At 28.9% G+C, this 2,974-nt stretch overlaps 1 protein-coding gene across 2 annotated transcripts in view; it reads right to left on the reverse strand.

The window, feature by feature from the left end:
• LOC116853261 (anoctamin-1) overlaps nt 1-2,656 on the reverse strand; it is a 160,758-nt gene extending 158,102 nt beyond the window's left edge. Inside the window, exon 1 of one of the 2 annotated variants that reach the window (XM_032834243.1) lies at nt 1,635-2,656. In XM_032834243.1, coding sequence (XP_032690134.1) covers nt 1,635-1,973 — 339 coding nt within the window. In that variant the 5' untranslated portion in view covers nt 1,974-2,656. The remainder of the gene's footprint in view (nt 1-1,634) is intronic. The other variant, XM_032834242.1, reaches the window with a different exon arrangement.
• Between the last annotated feature and the right edge of the window lie 318 nt (nt 2,657-2,974).

The raw sequence follows: 2,974 nt of genomic DNA on the forward strand, positions 1-2,974 counted from the left end.
TTTCTTTTTTTCATTACAATTTTAATTATGTGTGAAGCATATATAAATAAAGTATATTGAAATAATCACATTTATAATACACGATGTTGTAAAAGGTTTATTTTTCTTTTTGTAATTCATGGAGTAACAAATGTAATGTAACAATGCAACAAAACTTTCAGTTTTTCGTGCTTTATTTAGCATGACATACTGTTTGCGGCAAATTTTGTTTAAAAAAATATAAATATATTGTTAATGTGATGAGAGAAATAGTACATAAATTAAATAAGATTATATATAAAGTTGTTATTATTTATTAAATCAGAGACTTCTTATTTGTAGATATTACGTTTTCTACACAACATGCATGTTTCAAAAACTTTTTGCAAACGTTCAAAGACACACACTGGACGTTTTTAATCTATTTAGCATCTTTTGAGTGTCTTTAAGACTTTTTATTGAAATATATTGTATGGAAAACGTAATACCTATAAATATGAAGTCTTTGATTCAATTGCTTCCTACAATTAATATAACTATTTCATAACAAATGAAATAATAGTTATATAACAATTCGATAATTTATATTCCAGTTATATAACTTGCCAATAATTTACATAACTGCTATGTTATCATTCAATAATCAAAGTAACAGTTATGCAACATTTTTGTAACAAATTATATTTCTGTTATATAGTTGCAATTTCGTATGAGTGGGAAATTATAACTAACATCTACGTTACTTGCAACTTACATGTTACATTACATGTTACATTCCGTTACCTCACAGTTATGTAACAGTTATATATTTGTGTTTGCTGGGTGGTGACCAGTGGTATACCGCTTAGGATCGAAATTATCGCAGGAGGATTCATGAAAGTTTGGAATGTATTGACAACCTTCGATATCTAGTAGTTTATGAGACATGAGAAAATTAGGAATATAAGTATATTTTTGTAAACATTATGATTTTCTCATTTTTCACCTTCGCATAATAATTCTCAGTATTTGATTACTATCAATATTTAATTTAGTGATTTTATTATCAGTATTCACCAGATATTAAGTACTGGCCAAAAAATTACTGAATTACTGGTAATATTTAATCACTAATAATTTTTCAGTATTTCTTAGTATGATATTTCTATAAGGGAGCAAAATTTGCCAAAACCAGAGCCTACACACATGGCTATGGTTGTAGACACTGGCTGTGGCTGTGGCTACACATGTAGACACAGAAGGCTATGGTTTTGCTGTGGGTTTTTTATCAAATTTGTTGCCAATCTGTGTGCAGTCTGCGCTCAATTTGCTTACTGGGGTGATATAATTGCTAATCGTTATTTCTTAGTAATATTATAATACGCACACGCACACGACCAGGCGCACGCACGCACGCACGCACGCACACACACGCGCACACACACACACACGCACGTGCGCGCGCGCGCACACACACAACACACACACACTAAAGGTAATAATTCTTAATAATTTTATATAATTATATAATTAACTCAGATATTAAAAAATATGTTATTATTATACTTACTAAATTTGATCGCTGTCAAGATTATCTAGTTAAATCTAGATACAAAACTGTACACCAATATCTTAATAAAACGAATTAAAAATATAAAAATATAAATATGACTTACATCATGAAGAGGATATGCTGCTATATATGCATGTTCGGTTATTAATCTTTCAATACCAAATGCGAAATCATCTTCCTTAGTTTCTGTAAATTTAGTCCTATCCAGTATAAACTGTACAATACGGGATCGAGTGGCCATGGTAAATAAATTCGGTGAATCTAAATCAAATAAATATTCCTTGTCTCTACTATACACTGCTGTAAAATGGTGTCTCATTGTTGGGAAGATGGTTGTATCCACATAACATTTGCTCATAATTCTTCGTATAAACGTATTTACTTCTTTTATAATAACATTATTGCACGTTTGAGGCATTTCGCAACTAAGCAGATCTTTCATCGGCAACCTGAGCTTTAATATTTCAGCATATCTTCGTAAAACTTCTTTGGTCGCATGAATTTTTATGAAATGTAAACCATTTGGTTCCACTTGTTCATATTCCAATTGCAAGCCCTCTTTTTCCAAATTTTTTTCAAATATCTGAAAATGTAATACAAAAAAGCTTTAAAAAATGTTATTTTTATTTCATAAAAAACTTATCAATCACATTTAACATAAAAATCACATTTTCTCATAGTTTCTAATTTGCTAACATTTTAGTAAACACAATAATATAACAGTATCGTTGCCGTAATGTAACAACCCACATAGAAAAAGATCTTCATAGGATATCCTAATTTGATCAAAATGGTTTCAGTTTGATTCAAACTGAAACGTAATCCCAGACAGCACATGGATATCCTATAAATATCCATAAAATATCCTTTAAGGATATTGAAAATATCCATAAGCCATCCGTTTTACGTCCTTCGGACATTCAATAGATGTCGTGGTATATTTGTGGGACGTTTGTGGGATATTCATATACGAAATTGGAGGACATGCTAAAGTTCCCGACATGTCCACAAGGTATCCGATGGACGTTCAATAGACATATAAAAGTAGCATCCGGATTTGTAATTTACAAGATAATTTTGTAATTTGTAAATTAAAAGGATGAAACATACATACTCAGACAGCACAAAATATTTATAAAATATTTACAAAATATTTATAAGATTTATTTGAATATTTTATAAATATTTATCAAAATATTTCATAAGTATTTTTATGACATTAGCTTCAATAGATCATAAATATTTACCATAAATAATATAAAAATTCTTATTAAAATATATACAATTATATACTTTTTTCTTTTTTTAAACTTTTCTTAAATTTTTAAAATATATATGTTTTTAGTTTTCACATTATATTATTTCACACGCTACTTAATTCAAGTTAAATTGTACATCAAAAATTTGTTTACCATTGCCGAGATTCGAACCTGAGAACTTCTG

The sequence above is a fragment of the Odontomachus brunneus genome, unplaced genomic scaffold, assembly GCF_010583005.1.
Source record: "Odontomachus brunneus isolate Ranch 3 - 2012 unplaced genomic scaffold, Obru_v1 Obru_scaffold_297, whole genome shotgun sequence".
NCBI lineage: Eukaryota > Metazoa > Arthropoda > Insecta > Hymenoptera > Formicidae > Odontomachus > Odontomachus brunneus.